Source organism: Hyla sarda, chromosome 1, assembly GCF_029499605.1.
Source record: "Hyla sarda isolate aHylSar1 chromosome 1, aHylSar1.hap1, whole genome shotgun sequence".
In the NCBI taxonomy this organism is placed as follows: domain Eukaryota; kingdom Metazoa; phylum Chordata; class Amphibia; order Anura; family Hylidae; genus Hyla; species Hyla sarda.
The window spans coordinates 349,101,006-349,119,180 of record NC_079189.1 but is presented as its reverse complement, the minus strand read 5'-3'; the positions used below and the strand labels follow the sequence as shown (position 1 = coordinate 349,119,180).

Genomic DNA, 18,175 nt, shown 5'->3' with positions numbered 1-18,175 from the left:
AGTACCCCTTTAAGGACCAGGACAATTTCATTTTTGTCAATTGTCTTTTTTTCCTCCTTACCTTCTAAAAATCATAACACTTTTATAATTCCATTCACAGACCCATATGAGGACTTGTTTATTCTATTATTGCACCGCTTTAAAAAAAATCTCAAACTATTTTAACAAAATTAGTATGTGTAAAATTGCCCTATTTTGACCACCTATAACTTTTTCATTTTCCGTATACGGGGCGGTATGAGGGCTTATTTTTTGCACCGTGATCTGTAGTTTTTATTGGTACCACTTTTGCTTATATTTAACCTTTTAATCACTTTTTATAAACATTTTTTTTAATAAAATTAATTTTTAAAAAGCAGCAATTTTTGATACATATATTTTTTTACGTTTAAGCACTTCACCATACGGTGTAATTAACATTATATTTTGATAGTTCAGACATTTACGCACGTGGCAACATGAAATATGTTTATTAAAAAAAATTTACGCTTTTTGGGGGTAAAATGGGAAAAAGGAACGATTTACATTTTTATTGGGGGGAGGGGATTTTTCAAATTTTTTTAATGTTTTTTTTTATTTTTAAACTTTTTTTTAATACTTTTTATGATCCCATAGGGGACTATTTATAGCAATAGGTTGATTGCTAATACTGTTCAGTGCTAGGCATAGGGAATAGCACTGATCAGTGTTATTGGTCATCTTCTGCTGTAGTCTGCTCGATCTTAGACCAGAGCAGAAGACCCCAGTGAGGGGACCTCCGGCCGCCATGCTGGATGATTGGATCCCCGATGCAGCACTGCGGGGGATCCGATTATCCAATTTAATCATGGCCTTATTGATCATGGCATCTGAAGGGTTAATGGCAGACATCAGCACAATCATTACTGGCAGCTCCCTGACTGCTGATAGCAGCCAGGACCAGTCGTGCATGACATCGGTCATCACGGAGGGTAAATGTACGTCATGGTGCGTTAAGTACCACGGCACCATTACGTACATTTAAGTCCACTGTCGTTAGGGGTTAATAAAAACTGTCAACCCTGTAAATTCCAATCAAAATTTTCCTTCAACTGGTAGAATAAAAAATTAAAGGGGTACTCCACCCCTAGTACACATCCATCAGGCCCCCTCATATAGACATGAATGGAGGGAGTGTGACCTGACGTCAGGAACATGGAAGCCCCAAGCTTCCCTGTTCAGAACGCCGTGGTACCGGCGATGAGATGAGATGTCTAGGGGCGGAGTACCCCTTTAAAAGTTCTCAGTAACTGATGACTTTCAATAGCTAACTGAAAAAGATAATGATGAAATATAAACTTTTGAGACTACTCGGTCTCTTTTGGTTAATAAGACCTACGTAGTTTCTAAAGCTATCCACTGGCTAACACGGTACACAGAAGTAGGTTTTTTCCTTCAACTGACAGTAAACTCCTAAAAATATGTGTATATTTGAACTCCATTTTTACAGTTCACCAACTAAATACTATAAATTGAAATAAAAAAAATTCTGCAAATTAATTTTGCTTGTAATTGTGTATTACTCCTGGAATGAGTTAAAGCTGTACTATAATATTGCTTTTCATATTGAAGTTTAACTGCTTAATTACAGAGATATGTCACTCCCATCTTGGCATATCTATAGGCTTCCAACCACTGAGACCCCTGCTGATTCTGGAAACAATAGATAACATCACCTCAGTTCTCCTGACTATAGATAGACAGTAAAAAGTAATGTTGCTGTGCACTAAAAACCAGTGAATGTGCCCTCTTCATTGGAAGAACTGGGGAGGTCCAGACCGCCACTAATGGTATATCCTAGCAATATGCAACTCAATGGGCCAGATGTACTATTGCAAATTTGCAAATGCAAAATAATTATTTTGCATTTGACAACAAAAACTGTCTTTCATGAATTTTTACTACATTAACTTTGAGTTTTAGACACTTTGTAGGCGCCTTTTCAATGTTACCGATAAACGATGTGGCCTCAGTAAAAGGGGAAAAGGCTTTGGTAAAAGGGGCGTGGCTTAAGATGCAACACCATGTGCCAAAAATGTGGTAAACTTCTGGCACAAAATCCTGACAAAGTCTAAGCCAATAAATAGTCTAAACTCAGACTGGATGATTAGACAGGCTAAGAATGCAACATACTTATTTATCAGCCTGGGCCACTGTGATACATTTTCATTTACACAGTTTTAAGAAAATCTGAGCCAATGAATACTGAAGATGACTTACCTATTGTAATTGATGGTGATTGGTTATCCACTGGAAAAACAGTGATATTCAGGTCATACACAGGAAAAGTGTCATGATTGGGCACTTGTGGGTTATGTGGTCCATTAAAGCAGCATTTGTTTACATCCTCATCCAGGTCTGCATCCGAAATAACAAGGGTTATAATGTCATAGCAAGGCTTCAATCCAATTTCTCCACCTGAAGGATGAAACATTGTTTAAATCTATGTTAAATCTAAAAACCTGAATTTTATTTATTCATTCATTTAATCATTCATTCATTCATTCATTCATTCAATCATTCAACCATTCAGATATATTGCCTTCATTGGCTTGATTCCTACTATTGCAAAATTAGAATATATTTATTTCATATTTATAAGTCACTTTACATTTTCCCATCATATTATACATGATACAATCATTTTAAAAATATAAATACTTACTATAAGTAGTTTAGATATAGACTGGACGTGTTTACTACTGTAAATTTTAACATATCAGGGAAGGAGTTAAAGGGAACCTATCAGTTCCACTAAGCCCCATATACCCTCCCCTGTACCTATTGACAGACTGTGTCGGGTACTTCATTCAAAGCTTGGGACTCAGTGTGTTAATCAAGTATGAGTGTCTGGGAGGAGCTTTGCGGCTTTGCCTTCAGGACTACTTACCTGGCAGCGGGGAGCAATGATTAGAAGGGTTATCCACCATAAGTTGATTTTAATACATATCTGCCAGACATTAATGGACATGCTTATGAAGCATCCATGCTTGTCTTGGGGTAAATGACTATATTATGAGATTAACCTCTTCAGGACACAGGGCATATGGATACGCCCTGCATTCCGAGTCCTTAAGGACCGAGGGCGTATCCATACGCCCGTGGGAATTCCGGCCCCCACCGCTATCCGGTTGGGGACCGGGGCCGGATGCCTGCTGAAATCGTTCAGCAAGCATCCCGGCATATCACCCAGGGGGGTCATTATGTCCCCCCATGTTGGCGATAGCCGCAGATCGCTGGACAATTCAGCCCAGCGATCTGCAGCGATTCCGGGTCAATCGGGTCTCCAGTGACCCGGTGACCCAGAATTACTGGCTGATCGGGGCCGTCTCTGACAGTCCTGAACAGCCATAGCCAGCAGGGGTGAGGTGGCACTGGTGCCACCTCACGATCGCCCTGATTCGTCGGCCGGTTTACCGGCCGACCAATCAGGGCACCTGCTGCGGGTGTCACTCCCGCAACCCGCTCTGCCCCTCTTCCGGAGGACGTAAGCGGGTGCGGGAAGAAGATCAATGTTGGGATCGGGGCCCCAGGAGCGGCAGCGGCGGCGGCGGGACTGACCTGAAGCGGCGGCTTGGAGCTGAGTGACAGCCTCCTGCTGTTGCTTAGCAACAGCTACCAGCATGCAAAAAGGGCATGATGGGAGCTGTAGTTATGCAACAGCAGGAGGCAGACAATCACAACTCCCAGCATTCCCTTATGGGCATGCTGGGACTTATAGTTTTGCAACAGCTGGAGGCAAATTTTTTCTATGGAAAAGTGTACCTTCAGCTGTTGTATAACTACAACTCCCAGCTTGCACAAACAGCTAAAGTGCATGCTGGGAGTTGTAGTGGTGCATCTGCTGGTTGCATAACTACAACTCCCAGCATGCCCGTTGGCTGTCGGTGACTGCTGAGAGTTGTAGTTTTGCAACAGCTGAAGGCACAATGGTTGTGAAAATCAGAGTTTTTTTTTACCTAACTCAGTGTTTCACGACCGGTGTGCCTCCAGCTGTTGCAAACTACAACTCTCAGCAGTCACCGTACACCATGCACCGTACATGCTGGGAGTTGTAGTTTTGCAACAGCTGGAGGCACACTGGTTGTGAAACACTGAGTTAGGTCACAAACTCAGTGATACATAACCAGTGTGCCTACAGCTGTTGCAAAACTAAAACTCTCAGCATGTACAGGCTGTCAGTGCATGCTGGGAGTTGTAGTTTTGCAACAGCTGGATGTTCCCCCCCCCCCCCCCCCCCCCCCCAATGTGAATGTACAGGGTACACTCACATGGGCAGAGGTTTACAGTAAGTATCCGGCTGCAAGTTTGTACACTACACTACACTACACACAATAAAATAAAATGTAAAAAGCACTACATATACACATACCCCTGGACAGCCCCCTCCCCTCCCCAAGAAAAATGAAAAACGTCTGGTACGCCCTGTTTCCAAAATGGAGCCTCCAGCTGTTGCAAAACAACTACTCCCAGTATTGCCAGATAGCCGTTGACTGTCCAGGCATGCTGGGAGTTTTACAACAGCTGGAGGCACCCTGTTTGGGAATCACTGGCGTAGAATACCCCTATGTCCACCCCTATGCAAGTCCCTAATTTAGGCCTCAAATGCGCATGGCGCTCTCCCACTTTGGAGCCCTGTCGTATTTCAAGGCAACAGTTTAGGGCCACATATGGGGTTTCGCCGTACTCGGGAGAAATTGTGTTACAAATTTTGGGGGCTATTTTCTGCTTTTACCCTTTTTTTAAATGTAAAATTTTTGGGAAAACAAGCATTTTAGGTAAAAAAAAATTTTTTTTTTTTACATATACAAAAGTCGTGAAACACCTGTGGGGTATAAAGGTTCACTTAACTCCTTGTAACGTTCCCCGAGGGGTCTAGTTTCCAAAATGGTATGCCATGTGTTTTTTTTTTTTTGCTGTTCTGGCACCATAGGGGCTTCCTAAATGCGGCATGCCCCCAGAGCAAAATATGCTTACAAAAAGCCAAATGTGACTACTCCTCTTCAGAGACCTGTAGTGCGCCAGCAGAGCACTTTTCACCCCCATATGGGGTGTTTTCTGAATCGGGAGAAATTGGGCTTCAAATTTTGGTGGGTATTTTCTGCTATTACCCTTTTTAAAAATGTAACATTTTTGGGAAAACAAGCATTGTAGGTAAAAATTTTTTTTTTTTTTACATTTGCAAAAGTCATGAAACACCTGTGGGGTATTAAGGTTCACTTTATCCCATGTTACATTCCCAGAGGGGTCTAGTTTCCAAAATGGTATGCCATGTGTTTTTTTTTTTTTTTTTGCTGTTCTGGCACCATAAGGGCTTCCTAAAGGTAACATGCCCCCCAAAAACCATTTCAGAAAAACGTACTCTCCAAAATCCCCTTGTCGCTCCTTCCCTTCTGAGCCCTCTACTGCGCCTGCCGAACAATTAACATATACATATGAGGTATGTGCTTACTCTAGAGAAATTGGGTTACAAATACAAGTATAAATTTTCTCCATTTACCACTTGCAAAAATTCAAAATTTGGGTCTACAAGAACATGTGAGTGTAAAAAATGAAGATTTTGAATTTTCTCCTTCACTTTGCTGCTATTCCTGTGAAACACCTAAAGGGTTAAAACACTGACTGAATGTCATTTTCAATACTTTGTGGGTGTAGTTTTTATAATGGGGTCATTTATGGGGTATTTCTAATATGAAGACCCTTCAAATCCACTTCAAACCTGAACTGGTCCCTGAAAAATATTGAGTTTGAAAATTTTGTGAAAAATTGGAAAATTGCTGCTGAACTTTGAAGCCCTCTGGTATCTTCCAAAAGTAAAAGCATGTCAATTTTATGATGCAAACATAAAGTAGACATGTTGTATATGTGAATCAAAAAAAATGTATTCGTAATATACATTTTCCTTACAAGCAGAAAGCTTCAAAGTTAAAAAAAATGCAAAATTTTCAAATTTTTCATCAAATTTTGGGATTTTTCACCAAGAAAGGATGCAAGTTACCACAAAAATTTACTACTATGTTAAAGTAGAATATGTCACGAAAAACAATCTCGGAATCAGAATGATAACTAAAAGCATTCCAGAGTTATTAATGTGACAGTGGTCAGATGTGCAAAAAATGCTCTGGTCCTTAAGGCCAAAATGGGATTGGTCCTTAAGGGGTTAACATAACGCTGTGGCTATCTTTCTGTGAACTGGGTATTTCCTGATGGCATTCGTTCTTAAAGGGTATTCCAGTGGAAAGCTTTTTTTTTTTTTATCAACTGGTTAAACAGATTTGTAAATTACTTCTAGTACTTATTAGCTGCTGAATAATACAGAGGAAATTATTTTCTTTTTGGAACACAGAGCTCTCTGCTGACATCATGAGCACAGAGCTCTCTGCTGACATCATGAACACAGTGCTCTCTGCTGACACCTCTGTTCATTTTAAGAACTGTCCAGAGTAGAAGAAAATCTACATAGAAAACATATGCTGCTCTGGACAGTTCCTAAAATGGACAGAGATGTCAGCAGAGAGCACTGTGGTCATGATGTTAGCAGAGAGCACTGTGTTCCAAAAAGAAAATAATTATCTCTGTGGTATTCAGAAGCTAATAAGTACTGGTAGAATTAAGATTTTTTAATAGAAGTAATTTACAAATCTGTTTAACTTTCCGGCACCAGTTGATTGAAAAAAAAAAAGTTTACCACCGGAGTACCCCTTTAACCTACAAGTCCCATAGTTCCATAGTTTGAAAGTGTGGGGTCACTTTCCTCCCTCCCACACTTCAGCCACCCCACCCATTGAAACACAAATTAGCTCAATTCAAAAGACCGGTGTTCTCTAACCAGGGTGCCTACAGCTGTTGAAAAATGATCTCTCTCCCACCCAGCAGTCGCTCCATTCATCTTGACGCACTGCTACCTGGGAAATCCCGAGACCTGAGTAATTTTTTATGCTGTTAGAAATAAATATTGGGCCAAAAATCACAAAAGAATTGTACTAACTTTACAGCCCCTGTAGCATAGTCAAATAAAAAAAAAATCCCAGAATACTGCTTTAAAGGTTTGAAAACCCCAGCAAAATTTTATTCTATTAGCATTGTAATTTGGAACCATTTTATATAGTATATTACATTTGGAGCCTTGTTTACTTTCTAGTAACTCTAAATTAAAATATCAAAACGATTTTAAGATACTGGTCTTTAGTTCGGAGTTCATACCCGTATGCCTGTAGATCACAGATCCTTCAATAACATCTCTTTGAGAGAACCGGTCAATGGTGACTCCATTCTTCTGAACAATACCCCAGCGAGGCTGCCGTGCAATCATAAACATCAGCTTCATATCATCACTATCTGCATCAACGGCATAGATATAATCAATTGAAATCACCACTCCATCCCCCTCTGGACAGTTTATTGTTGGTAATAGGTCGTCCTTCATTCTTGGTGGCTCATCATTTACTGGTAAAACCTAAAAATAATAATCAATGAATGTAGACAACTGATGTAGAAAGCCTTTTACCGAATGTTGGTATTTGTAAAACCACAATTGCCTCACTGTGGGTGTATTATAAGTAGCATTTGGAGAATCAGTTTAAGTATAGATACATAATGTTTTTTTGTTTGTTTTGTTTTTTTAAATTTTTCTTTCTAACAAATTTACTCAAAGTAGTTCAATTTACAGATTTTTTTCAATGCATGTATCCTTAGCATTATAAAGTGCTGTGGAATATGTTGCCACTATACAAATAACTTTGATTATTAATATTGTTATGATAATTACTAATTTTAGGAGTCTGTAAACCTTAATAACTGTCAGCTGAACACTCATTCAATTAAGAAAATTACTGTTTTTTATTATCCCTGTCTCTCTAAAATGGAAATAAAAAGTGATCAAAATATCACATGTACCCCAAAATGGTACAACAAAAACATCATCCCACGAAAACAAGCCCTCACACAGCTCTATCAATGAAAAACTGTAAAAAAAACTAAAAACATATAAATTTGGTATTACCATAATTGTAACAACCAGCAAAGTTAAGTTATCATGTCATTTAAACAGAATGATAAACAACATTAAAAAGAAAAAATAGCAGAATAGATTTTTTTTTTACTACCAAAAAAAAAAAAAACATACAATCAAAGTGTCATATGTACCCCAAAATGGTGCCAATGAAAATGTAAACTTGTCTCTCAAAAATATTTTGGCACCCTGAGGCTGTGAAATTACACTAGAAATTCTGATGCAGCAGAGTCCCTTTGCTGTCAGTGGGATTCCACTGCACAGTGCACACTATGGAATTTCAGCGGTGGGGCTAAATTTCCACTGCCAATCCTACTCATTGTTTTTGCAGAATACATTGTGGTCTATGGAGTCCAGCAATGACCGTGTGGTCGGTGCAGGGCACTTTTGGAATCTCTAGCCTGCTTATTTCCGGACGGAGGTTCCGTAGTCGGAATCTAGCCTAAGGTCTCTGAATCTTGAAATGATGCCAACAAAAATCCTTACTAAAAGGAGGCCCCAAAATCCACTAGGTGCTCCTTTTTTGTGTGAAGCCTGTGTTTAAAAGAAGTAGTGCACAAGGGGCACTTATGGGATATTTCTAAATACATCAGAATTAGGGAAAAACCTGCTAAAGTGGATACAAATTGAAAATCTGCAAAAGAATATAAATCTTCTAATGTCCTAAAAAAGTAAAAAGGTATTTAACAAATAATGGCAACAGAAAGTAGACATATTGTAGATGCAAATACATAACTAATTCATGTGACCATTTCTCAAACTTTCAAATTTTTCAGTTTTTCACAAAAAACGTTGAATGTATCAACCAAAATTTACCACTTATATGATGCACACTGGGGGAAATTTATCAAGCCACGCCAGCGGTGCAGATCCTTTGAAGTTTCACGTCTCAGATTTGAAAAATGGAGCTTGGTCATTAAAGGGGTACTCCGCTGAAAACCTTTTTTCTTTTAAATCAACCGGTGGCAGAAAGTTAAACATATTTGTAAATTACTTCTATTAAAAAATCTTAATCCTTCCAGTACTTATTAGCTGCTGAATGCTACAGAGGAAATTCCTTTCTTTTTGGAACACTGATGACATCACGAACACAATGCTCTCTGCTGATATCTCTGTCCATTTTAGCAACCATGCATAGCAGATGTACAGCAGATGTATGCTAAGGGCAGGGTGGCTCAGTGGTTAGCACTGCTGCCTTGCAGTGCTGGGGACTTGGGTTCAAATCCCACTAAGTACAACAATAAATAAGGTGTTATTATTATTATAATAACATCAGCAGAGAGAACTGTGGTCGTGATGTCATCAGAGAGCATTCCAAATAGAAAAGAATTTCCTCTGTAGTATTCAGCAGCTAATAAGTACAGGAAGGATTAAGATTTTTTAATAGAAGTAATTTACAAATACGTTTAACTTTCTGCCACCAGTTGATTTAAAAGAAAAAAGGTTTTCACCGGAGTACCCCTTTAAGGCTTGGAGTGCAAATATAGGTTGAGGTTAATTGAGCTTGTCTATCTGTCCTTTTACAGATCACAAATAACACTTTCTTAATATATTGCCACATACCTGTATTTTTAGAAGAAACTCTGCAGAATTTATCCCATCTGTAGCTATGCATCCTATTTCATCCAGTAGTGTCTCTGAACCATCATGCAGGTACCTTGAGTAATTGAAATAATAGTACATAATTAAATCTAGTTTTGGTACATTAACCCTTATTCTCTGTAACAGTGGTTGGGCAGGAATAAAAAAATAAATAAATAAACAACATTTTCCTCATCGTCCCTACGGCAGCACAGAAGGGGATATATCAGATCCCGCTCTCATGTCAGGACCGTCCCCTAGAATACTAATTAATTAATCATTAATTAGACAAGGGGCGGGCCAGACCCCCATAAAGGCCCCTCTTACCAAAACCTCACTGTGTTTTTTTCAGTCCTCGTCAGTGTAGGATCGTCCATCCATCCGTCCATCCCAGTCAGCCTTGCGGGGTCCTGGCTGCTGCGGTCCAAGCCATTGCGGGGACTCTGGCAGATGCCTTTGGGGCATGTAGGAGATAAGTACCGTTGCGGGGCATCGGTCTGTAAGTATTATACTAGAGAAGATGAGTACCGTTGCGGGGCATCGGTCTGTAAGTATTATACTAGAGGAGATGAGTACCGTTGCGGGGCATCGGTCTGTAAAAATACTAGCCGTGCGAGATCTCGGCATTGTAGCACCCCCCACCCCCTCTGGAAATGACGGGCTGTGACCTGTGGCAGAGCCGTGCGTTGTCCGGCTGGATACAAGGGGCGGTCTACGGGGGCCTGGTGTACTTACCATGTCCGGTGCGGGGTCTCTGGAAAGATGTTGGCTGTGGCACTGGCAGGAAGTTCGGGTGCCGGCTCACTCTTACTGCCTTACAGCGCGTCTGCGCTCCCTTCCTCCTTGCCTCTGGTGTCTGCGCTGTGAGCGCATGGTCCAGCGCGCGCGTCCTCCAGCTGTTTGTGTACTGGAAGGGCGCGCGCATCTGACGTCACGGAGGATGCCGGCACTGCGGGGGGCCGGCGGGAAGCCTTATTAGACCGGGAACTCGGCGGCACCGGTCTCTCTGAGCTGGGCAGCCGGGTTCTGGGTCTAATAAGGTAAGCTATGCCTATGGTTGCCCTGAGCAACCTTAGGGCTGTTAACTGTATAAAGCACTACATAAGTTCTATACTATATTCCAGATGTCTTCAGAAGCAAGCGCTGGGAAGAAAAAAGCCAAGTCTAAGCACAGGCTATGTGTCAGCTGTGAGCAGCCCCTGCCAGATGAGTGTCCCTATGAAGATTGTGACAATTGCGCAAAGAGTAAAGAGGTTGCAGCCTCAGCAGAAACTAAAAGATGTATAAGCTGTCTTCAGACGCTAATTGAGGATTGGCCATCTAACATCTGCAAGAATTGTGCACCGCCAGAGGCGGATCTAGCAGCAGAAGCAAAAACCTTTTTTTCATGGTTCAGAGAAGAATTCTCTGATAAAAAAGAAGGCGGAAAGAGGTTAAAGAAACGGTCAAGAAAACAGAGTGATTCCTCTGTGAGCAGATCTTGTTCTGACCGTGCTAGGAAGAGAGGGAGGAGAGCAGCCGCAGTTTCCAGTCCAGACTCCTCGTCCTCTGATTCCTCTTCCGCAGGGCCTTCTACCAAGAAGAAGAAGAGGAAGCACCATAAGAAGCGGAGTTCTTCCTCGAGCGCCTCGTTTTCTTCCTCATCATCTGAGACTGAGAGGATTTCTGAGGATTTCTACCTTTTTAAAAAGGAGACAGCTGATGGGCTGATCAAAAAGGTCAAGCGCTGCATAGAATCAGGGAAGAATGAGCGCTCCAGACAAGATAAGGAAGCATTGTTCTATTTTCCAAAGAAAAAGTCTAGAGTGCTTCCGGGACACCAAGTCCTTAAAAATATCATGGAGAAGGAATGGGAAAAGCCAGACAAGAGATTAGATCTTGGCTCTCGCTTCCGCATGGTGTATAGGCTGGATCCATCTGCCTCTGAGCCATGGGATCAGCCTGCAACCGTGGACCCAGCGGTGGCTGGATTATCTAAAAAATCTTTTTTTCCGGCAGATGAATCGACATTGCTGAGAGACCCCCTGGATAAAAAGGCTGATACCTTTCTAAAAAGGTCACACCTGAATTTTGCTTCACTCAGCAAGGCGGCTCTTTCATCAGTACCAGTCTCCAGAGCACTTAGACTGTGGCTCAGCAACCTGTCCCAGGATATAGATGCTGGAGTGTCTAGACGTGATCTATCCCATCAGGTATCCGCCCTGAAGTCAGCGGCTGACTATTTATGCGACTTTTCCATAGATGTACTTAAGATTGCGGCCAAAAGCATGGCGGTAGCAAACTCTGCTCGACGGGCTATATGGCTCAAGCCCTGGGCAGGAGATGCTTCATCCAAAGGTCATTTCTGTAATTTGCCCTTTGAACCTGGGAAGCTTATCGGCAAGGGGCTGGATAAGGTGCTGAAGCAGAAGAAAAAGGATAAAGAGTTGGATGTTCTTCAATCCTTTCGCAAACCATTCAAGCCCTTTCGTACTCAGAAATATAGAGGAGGCATCCGCAGACGCCTCTTTCAGCAAAGGGATAGAAAGTTTCAGCCAAGGTACCAGGACAGAAAGAAGAAGCAGTCTGGGCCGGCCAATCCAAAACCCGAGTTCTGACGCCAGACACAGTGGCCCAGTGGGCGCGAGACTGCTGAAGTTTCTTCCAGAGTGGCAGTCTGTAACCTCCGACCCCTGGGTACTGAAGATCATTCAACAGGGTTATGCTCTGGAGTTTGTGCACCAACCGAGAGACCGGTTTCTACTCAATCTGGACAAAGATTTCAGAGTCCGGACACTCCTATCAGAATTTCTACAAAAGGGAGCGTTAGAGCCGGTTCCCAGCGGCCAGGAATTTCAGGGAGTGTATTCACATGTATTCCCAGTACCAAAGCCGGATCAGAATTGGCGCTTGATCATAGATTTGAGGTACCTCAACAAGTACTTGAAGAAGATCAAGTTCAAAATGGACAATATTCGGTCGCTATACAGCATTGCAAGTCCTGGAGATGTCATGGTCTGCCTGGACCTGAAGGACGCATACCTCCATGTGCCCATAAAAAAGGAGGACAGGAGGTATCTGAGGGTTGCAGTCCAAGGGAAAGATCAACTCCTTCATTTCCAGTTCAGGGCACTTCCATTTGGGTTGTCCCCCGCACCCAGGATATTTACCAAGCTGGTCATTGTCTTGGTAGCAGCACTGCGCCTCCAGGAAATAAAGATTGTGCCCTACCTGGACGATTGGCTGATCATCGCCAACAATGCAGATACCTTAAGGATGCATCTTCAACTTTGCCTCTCTATGCTTCAGAAGGTGGGGTTTTTGGTGAACCATCAAAAGTCCAGGTTAAATCCCTCCCCCCGTATGCAGTTTCTGGGACTTCTGATAGACCTTCAGCAAATGAAGATATTTCTGCCAGAAGAGAAAATTCTTCGTATAAGAAAAAGAATCATGAAGCTCCAGCATCACCCAAGACTATCTATCAGGGAAGCAATGAGCACACTAGGATTATTAACAGCCTCAATAGAGGCAGTACCGTGGGCAAAGGCCCATCTAAGGAGTTTCCAGCAGGAGATCCTGAAAGTGTGGAACAGGAAGTTATCATCTCTGAACTCCTTCATGAAAGTCTCCCCAGTCGTCAGGAGGAAATTGTTGTGGTGGACCATCAGGTCGAATCTAGATCAGGGAAAGAGCTTCATCTCAGAACACCAAATCATTATAACCACCGATGCTTCTGCCTCAGGTTGGGGTGCTCAACTGAAAGATCTCTGGACCCAAGGGTCTTGGTCAGCAAAGATGAGATCAAGATCCTCCAATTTTCGGGAGTTGAAGGCCGTCCATCTTGCCCTTCTACACTTCGAACCCTATGTCTTCAAGAGATCTGTGCTGCTGCGGACCGACAACGCGACCGCGGCATTCTATTTAAACAAACAGGGAGGCACTCAGTGTGTGGCACTGCAACAACTGTGTGCCCAGATCATGCACTGGGCAGAAATGGTAGTCAAGGACTTGAGAGCCATACACATAAAGGGGGCAGTAAACCAGCAAGCGGATATCCTGAGCAGACAAACCCTTCTGGCCACGGAATGGTCTCTCAAGATGGAACATCTCAGACCAATATTCCTCAGATGGGGATACCCGGAGATCGACCTTATGGCAACCAAGGAGAACTCCAGGTTGGAAAGGTTCGGATCTCTGAATGCCTGGGAGCAGCCGGAGGTCCTGGATGCTTTTTCCATATCGTGGAACGGAATGTTCATCTACCTGTTTCCTCCGCTGCCTATGCTACCAAGAGTCCTGTGCAAGATCTTGAGGGAAGGTCCATCAGCCATCTTAATAGCGCCATTCTGGCCTCGCAGGGTGTGGTTCCCTCTACTGCTTCAATTGGCGAAGGGGGAATTCTTCCGGTTTCCTGCGGCTCCGGATCTACTGGTACAGAAGGGGTTCTTGCATCCGCAGCCAGGCAGGCTACATCTAACTGCCTGGTTTCTGAGAGGGAAAGACTGAGAAATCTTGGGCTCTCTGAAGAGGTTGTGAAAACCTTGCTGTCATCCAGGAGGCCATCTACAAATTTTGTATACTCAAACTTATGGAAGAAGTTTTTGAGTTGGTTATCAGCATCAAACCTACAGTTTTCAGTGGAAGCCATTCTGCAATTCTTACAAGAAGGGTTTGATAAAGGTCTTAAACCCAACACTCTAAGGTTCATATGACCTCTATTAATGCTATGTCCGATGGGAAGTTTGCAAATCACCCTCTTGTTTCCAGATTCTTTAAAGCACTAAGGAAGTTGAGACCAACATTGAAACCTCCAGTCGCCATGTGGGACTTAACTTTAGTTCTGAATGCCCTTACAGAAGCTCCATTTGAACCTATTGAAGAAGTGGATCTTAAATGGCTTGCCATGAAGCTACTCTTTCTTATTGCCATAACTTCAGCAAAACGAGTAGGAGAACTACAGGCGCTGTCGTCTAGGGATCCATTTCTCAAGGTCCTTCCAGAGGGTGTGAGACTTCGCACTGTTCCTTCCTTCTTACCCAAGGTATCTTCAGTATCTAACATTAATAGAGAAATTTTTCTACCAGTATTTTGCCCAAATCCCGAGTCAGAAGAGCAGAGGAGATTCCATCGCCTTGATGTCAAGCGTTCATTGATTCCTTATTTGAATCGGGTTCAGCACTTCCGCAAAGAGGAGAATCTCTTTGTGCTTCCTGCAGGAGCTAGAATGGGCTACAAGGCTTCAAAAGATACTTTAGCCAGGTGGATTCGGTCGACTATTGTGGAAGCCTACCAGAAGAATGGGAAGGATCCCCCTCATCCATTAAGGGCCCATTCAACCAGGGCTACCTCGACATCCTGGGCAGAAAGGGAGCAAGTGTCCTTACTTGAGATATGCAATGCGGCGTCTTGGTCATCTACATCGACCTTTGCCCGACATTACAGGCTGGATCTGCAGACCCAGAACCCAGCCTTTAGCACTGGAGTATTGTCGGCTGTTGGCAAGAATTAACCCCCCCTTTGTTATCTTTGGTAGATCCCTTCTGTGCTGCCGTAGGGACGATGAGGAAAGTCGGTATTTACTTACCGTAATTCTTCTTTCCTCGAGTCCCGAAGGCAGCACAACACCCTCCCTAATAAACTGTTTTTTTTGTCGCATCAATTGGTCTTTATTATTACACAGTGAGGTTTTGGTAAGAGGGGCCTTTATGGGGGTCTGGCCCGCCCCTTGTCTAATTAATGATTAATTAATTAGTATTCTAGGGGACGGTCCTGACATGAGAGCGGGATCTGATATATCCCCTTCTGTGCTGCCTTCGGGACTCGAGGAAAGAAGAATTACGGTAAGTAAATACCGACTATTCTGTGTGAGTGCAACAACGTTTTTCTAACTGGTGGCTGAAATATGTCTAAATCTTTATTGGGTTCTGGGCAGTGTGGATTGACAGTCACCTACTAAAACATTGCCCAGAGAGCAATAATAGTATAGAGAATATTTTGATTATTATTATTAAAGCAGCTCTTCCACCGGCAGGGAATAAGCGTGTGGCCATGGGGTTATGACCACTGGTACCCTCATGCTCCAGTCATTCTCATTTGAGATATCTTAAGCAGCTGCCATAGAGAGTGAATGTAATGACAGTAAGGCAAGCACACTGCTCCATTCTGGGAAGATAAGGAAGCTCACAGCGGTGTCCTAGCGGTCATTCCCACTTCCACTATGTCAGCTATCCCCAAACTTGTAATGGTGGGACAACCCCTTTGACAATTTTACATCACAGTAGCATTGCTAGGGGGGGGGGGGGTGAGGACCGCATCGGGTGACACCACATTACAGGTCTGCCTCTCGGCCCCCTCCTGTCTTGCTGTGAGGACTGCTATATGGGCAAAACTAATGTCATGGGCCCAGGCTATATTAAACATATGATGGTGCCTGTTTTCTTTCTTCCTTCGGCACTGTCTGCAGGTCCCTCTCCCTTGTCCCAGCCTGCTGACTCTTCTCTGAACAGCGGGAAGGGGCAGGAGAGAGCACAGTGCTCTGTGAGGACTTCTCTTCTTATGGACCCCTGCAATATACTTCTGGACCTCCTGGAGCTTTATTGTATTGCAAGTAAGTGTGTGTGTGTATATTTTTATACACTGTATTATATATGTCTGTATTTGTGTATATACTATAAGCATATCTGTATGTGTGTAGATACTGTCTGTATGTGTGTATAGACAGTGTGTATATACTGTATATACTGTCTGCATGTGTATATACAGTCTGTATATCTGTAACTACTGTTTGTATGTGTACATACTGTATGTATGTCTGTGTTTAATTATTAGGGTAGAAGTGCACTACAACATACGCTCAAGGTCACTTCAAGTGGCGAACATGTGTTTAAAAATTGTAATCCCACCCCTGATTCCTATGCAGCTCACATAGGAAGACTGTGTAATTATCGACATGGAAGCAGAGACCTCTAAAGAGGTACTCCACTGGAAAACATTTTTTTTAAATCAATGTGCCAGAAAGTTAAGCAGATTTGTAAATTACTTCTATTAAAAAATCTTAATCCTTCCAGTACTTATCAGCTGCTGTTTTATCCACAGGAAGTTCTTTTCTTTTTGAATTTCCTTTCTGTCTGACCACAGTGCTCTCTGCTGACACCTCTGTCCATATCAGGAACTGTCCAGAGCAGGATAGGTTTGCTATGGGGATTTGCTTCTACTCTGCACAGTTCCTAAAATGGACAGAGGTGTCAACAGGGAGCACTGGGGTCAGACTGAAAGGAAATTCAAAAAGAAAATAACTTCATGTGGAGCATATAACAGCTGAAGGATTAAGATTTTTAAATAGAAGTAATTTACAAATCTGTTTAACTTTAAAAAATAAAAGTAAAAAATGTTTTCCAGTGGAGTACCCCTTTAAGGGAGTTGAGGTGGTTTTAAATCCACAATTTTCAAGTTCTTATGCATGTTGCATATACCTCACAACATGTGTAGGAAAATCGGGTAAACCTTCAACGCGGCCTCGTCTCCCTTTAGATGTAAAAATAAATACTTGCAGGGGCAGGGGCCAGATTAACCCTAGCTATGCCACTGTTCCATCATGCCTACGGTTGTGCCATTGTTAAATTCTTTTTATTGAGTTAGTTACCTCAACCACACGCATTATATATGTACAGTACACTTGACCCCATGGACAATAACCTGAATGTGAACATGTAAGCAGGTTAACCTTACAGCAAAGCATTCACTTAAAATATAATGTATTATCAAGATATCCTGATGATGCGGTATGACAGTAAGCATGCCTGACAACATTATTTTTACCACCATATCATTACAAAATAGCAGAAAAAACTGTTTACATTGATTCATGCAAAGTAAAACTAAGATTGTAACAATCCTAACCTAACTTTTAATGTGCTTAAGTCCAGGTAGCTGAAATGATCTCCTTCATTGATCGGTATCCCGTCTAGTTGGATTATGCCATGTAATGGTGCTGCTTGTAACGTGATCCAAAGCTTGTCTTGATTTGTGTCCTTGTCAGTGATATGGATGTGTTCTACAGTCAAGAGATGAGAGCTGCCTTCCTCCACTCTCAAATCATACGTGAATACCTAGACATAAGATGCAATAGAAAACAAAAATATGTCTGATTTTTGAATGTACAATAATGCTAACAGTGGGGGAGAGGATTGATAACTGTCTAATGCTTGCCTTAGTGTAAAGACCCTTTTATGTGAGCCAATTTTTGGCTGGGTGAACGTCTTTAGGAATGATTGTTCCTACTAATTTGGCAATAAAAATATTTGGAAAACAGCTGATGAGAAAACGCTAATTCGCTGACTGATTGTATCTTTTATGCAGGCATTTATGTCATCATTATCGGCTGTACTTTGCCCCATATAAACAGGCCATGTGACAATGGTACATTAAAAGGCCGCACTAACAATCCAGCAATTTATGTGACCCAGTCTGCAATTGATTGAGCCATATGACTAATTAAATGAGCGTCGATCATTAAGATTGGCTCTCGTTATTGTGCAGCCATCAACGCATGTGAAAAGGCCTTAAGAATGCGCCAGATTTTAACAG

At 42.3% G+C, this 18,175-nt stretch overlaps 1 protein-coding gene across 1 annotated transcript in view; it reads right to left on the bottom strand.

Annotated features, from left to right (window-relative positions):
* FREM1 (FRAS1 related extracellular matrix 1) overlaps nucleotides 1–18,175 on the bottom strand; it is a 264,848-nt gene that overhangs the window by 122,431 nt on the left and 124,242 nt on the right. Inside the window, exons 15-18 of the mRNA XM_056521167.1 lie at nucleotides 17,489–17,697; nucleotides 9,593–9,686; nucleotides 7,222–7,474; nucleotides 2,239–2,436 (exon numbers count right to left, since the gene is read on the bottom strand). Coding sequence (XP_056377142.1) covers nucleotides 2,239–2,436; nucleotides 7,222–7,474; nucleotides 9,593–9,686; nucleotides 17,489–17,697 — 754 coding nt within the window. The remainder of the gene's footprint in view (nucleotides 1–2,238; nucleotides 2,437–7,221; nucleotides 7,475–9,592; nucleotides 9,687–17,488; nucleotides 17,698–18,175) is intronic.